Raw genomic sequence first — 2,603 nt, forward strand, 5'->3', positions numbered from 1 at the left:
TTTTTTAATATATTTTATTGATTTTTTTTACAGAGAGGAAGGGAGAGGGATAGAGAGTTAGAAACATCGATGAGAGAGAAACATCGATCAGCTGCCTCCTGCACACCCCCTACTTGGGATGTACCCGCAACCAAGGTACATGCCCTTGACTGGAATCGAACCTGGGACCCTTCAGTCCACAGGCCAACGCTCTATCCACTAAGCCAAACCAGTTAGGGCCCAGGGGAACTTTTAATGAATAGAAACATCCCTGCTTCAATCTCCAAATCCTAGAATAGTTCCTGGCACACTGGTACTCAGTGCTTAAGTGACAAATTGTTTTCCTACACCAGGAAGTAGAAACCTGCTCCTCATTGGAAAAATGTTAATTCAGCAAAAGTCCCACTAAACTATCCCAGTCCCTTCTTACCACAGATGGTGATAAAATTCATCCACAGCTGGTTTCTAAGCATGCAGCATTTGGAAACATAACTCTCTTAAACCTTTGGGGGTAAAAGAAAATAGACCCTAAGTCCAGAAAAATGAGTGGCAAATAGAGAACTGGAGGAATGTTTTGGAACTGAAGCAGCTAGCACTCAGCTTTAGCTCACTGTTGCCTCGTGGAGTTGCCAAAATCCAGGCATCTTTTTGTGTTGGTGGCTATGTGGACCATACTGAAAGCATCTGTGAGCTGGCTGTGGTCTCCAAGCCACCAGCTTGTGATCTAATGCAGGGCTTCTGTCCTGAATGCTCAGTGTTGATTGCTATTCTTCCTGTGAATTTCTCTCTTCACATTGTCCTGGAATTATCACAAAACCTTTCTTCCTATTGCTCAGCTTTTGAGGGTTGGGTGCCTTCTGCCCTCCCTTCACTGCTAGGTCTGTCCCTACTCTCTACCCACTGTGCCTAGGTGGGAATATGCCACAGGAATTCCCCAGTGCCCCAAGTAACAAACCTTTCTCTCTCGTTACCCAGGAAACGGAGGTGGAACTGTACAATGAATTTCCTGAACCCATCAAACTGGACAAGAACGACCGAGCCAAAGCCTCGGCGGAAAGCTGCAGTTGCTGAATGGGCAGTCCGAGCAGAGCACAGAGCCCTTCACAAACCAAGAACACACTTAGGCCTTCCAACACAAACTCCCCTCTCCTCTTTCAAATAAAACATATACATAACGTAATCTCATATCCAGCTGCCAAAAGAGACCCCACCAGACACACCCCTCCATACAACACACAGACCTGACACAGCAGAGACTCCAGCAGCCCAGGCCTGCGGTGGCTCCATCAGGGTCTGCCCACACACTGCATCTGCCCTCATGTGGCAGCAGGATGGGCCAGCTGTAGAAATTGTTCTGGTGTACAGTCGAATCAGAAGCCTATTCTTTTTGTCCACCAGGGAGAGAGAACTGTTTACAGTTAATCTGTGTCTAATTAGTTATCTTGATTTTTTTTAAAAAACGGTCTTGTGATCTTTTTACCCCCTCCTCTCCCCCCTCCGTGAAGGCTATCACTTGGGAAGGCTGGTGCCCCATGCTTCATTACAGGCTCACACCCAGTCTGATCAGGCTGAGTTTTGTATGTATCTGTTAATGCTTGTTACTTTTAACTAATCAGATCTTTTTACAGTATCCATTTATTATGTAATGCTTCTTAGAAAAGAATCTTATAGTACATGTTAATATATGCAACCGATTAAAAATATATAAATTAGTGTAAGAAATTCTTGGATTATGTGTTTAAGTCCTGTAATGCAGGCATGTAAGATGGAGGGTTGAACCCTGTCTAGATTGCAGATAGTTAGCAACTCAGAATTCAGAAATCCAGCTAGAGGCAGTATTCTGTACAGTAGGCACAAGAATTATGTACGCCTTTTATCAAAGACTTAAGAGCCAAAAAGCTTTTCATCTCTCCAGGGGGAAAACTATCTAGTTCCCTTCTGTATCTAAATTTTCCAAAAGGTTGATTTGCATAATACAGTGGTGTGTGCAGTGGATAAATGACTGTTGTTAAAATTCTTACTCTTTTTTTTCCCCCCTGCTCCACACTTTGAAACTTCCCATTAGATCAGCATCCTGCTTATACAAGGAAAAGGAAAATCCTAACAGATCTGTCCTAGTGATTTTACCTTTGTTCTAGAAGGCACTCCTTTCAGGGTTGTGGCATCCTTAGGTTAGCAAACCTTTTTCTCCTTTTCCCCACCAACTCCCCAATATTGCCCGTTATTGCTTAACCTGTTTCTTTGGTATGGAACCCTGGCAGTTTTGCACCCTCCCTAGGATCTGCCCCTGCATTGTAGCTTGCTTAACGAAGCACTTCCGTTTTTCCCAAAGGTCTGCATTCTAGGGTGTGGGCCGAGTTCTTCTGTAAAGAGATGAACGTGATGCCAATAAAATGTAACAAGAGCAAAGACCATCTGCCTTTTCCCTGTCTTTTTTCCTTCTTCTAGAAACATTGGCTCAGTAGACACCACGCTAGCTAATCATAACCAATGCTTTATTAAGCAGAAGAGCCCTCCATAACCGGGCAATGTGGCTCTTTGAGACAGAAAGGCCTCTATATCCCGTCCTGCAGTACCTGTCCCTAGTTTGTTTTGGTTTGGTTTGTCTTTTTAATCATAGTATT

At 43.9% G+C, this 2,603-nt stretch overlaps 1 protein-coding gene across 3 annotated transcripts in view; it reads left to right on the forward strand.

The window, feature by feature from the left end:
* RAB7A (RAB7A, member RAS oncogene family) overlaps positions 1-2,393 on the forward strand; it is a 34,665-nt gene extending 32,272 nt beyond the window's left edge. For all 3 annotated transcript variants that reach the window (XM_014540306.1, XM_014540307.1, XM_014540308.1), the window contains exon 6: positions 955-2,393. In XM_014540306.1, coding sequence (XP_014395792.1) covers positions 955-1,050 — 96 coding nt within the window. In that variant the 3' untranslated portion in view covers positions 1,051-2,393. The remainder of the gene's footprint in view (positions 1-954) is intronic.
* Positions 2,394-2,603: the final 210 nt, after the last annotated feature.

The sequence above is a fragment of the Myotis brandtii genome, unplaced genomic scaffold (genome assembly GCF_000412655.1).
Source record: "Myotis brandtii unplaced genomic scaffold, ASM41265v1 scaffold240, whole genome shotgun sequence".
NCBI classification, from domain to species: Eukaryota; Metazoa; Chordata; class Mammalia; order Chiroptera; family Vespertilionidae; genus Myotis; species Myotis brandtii.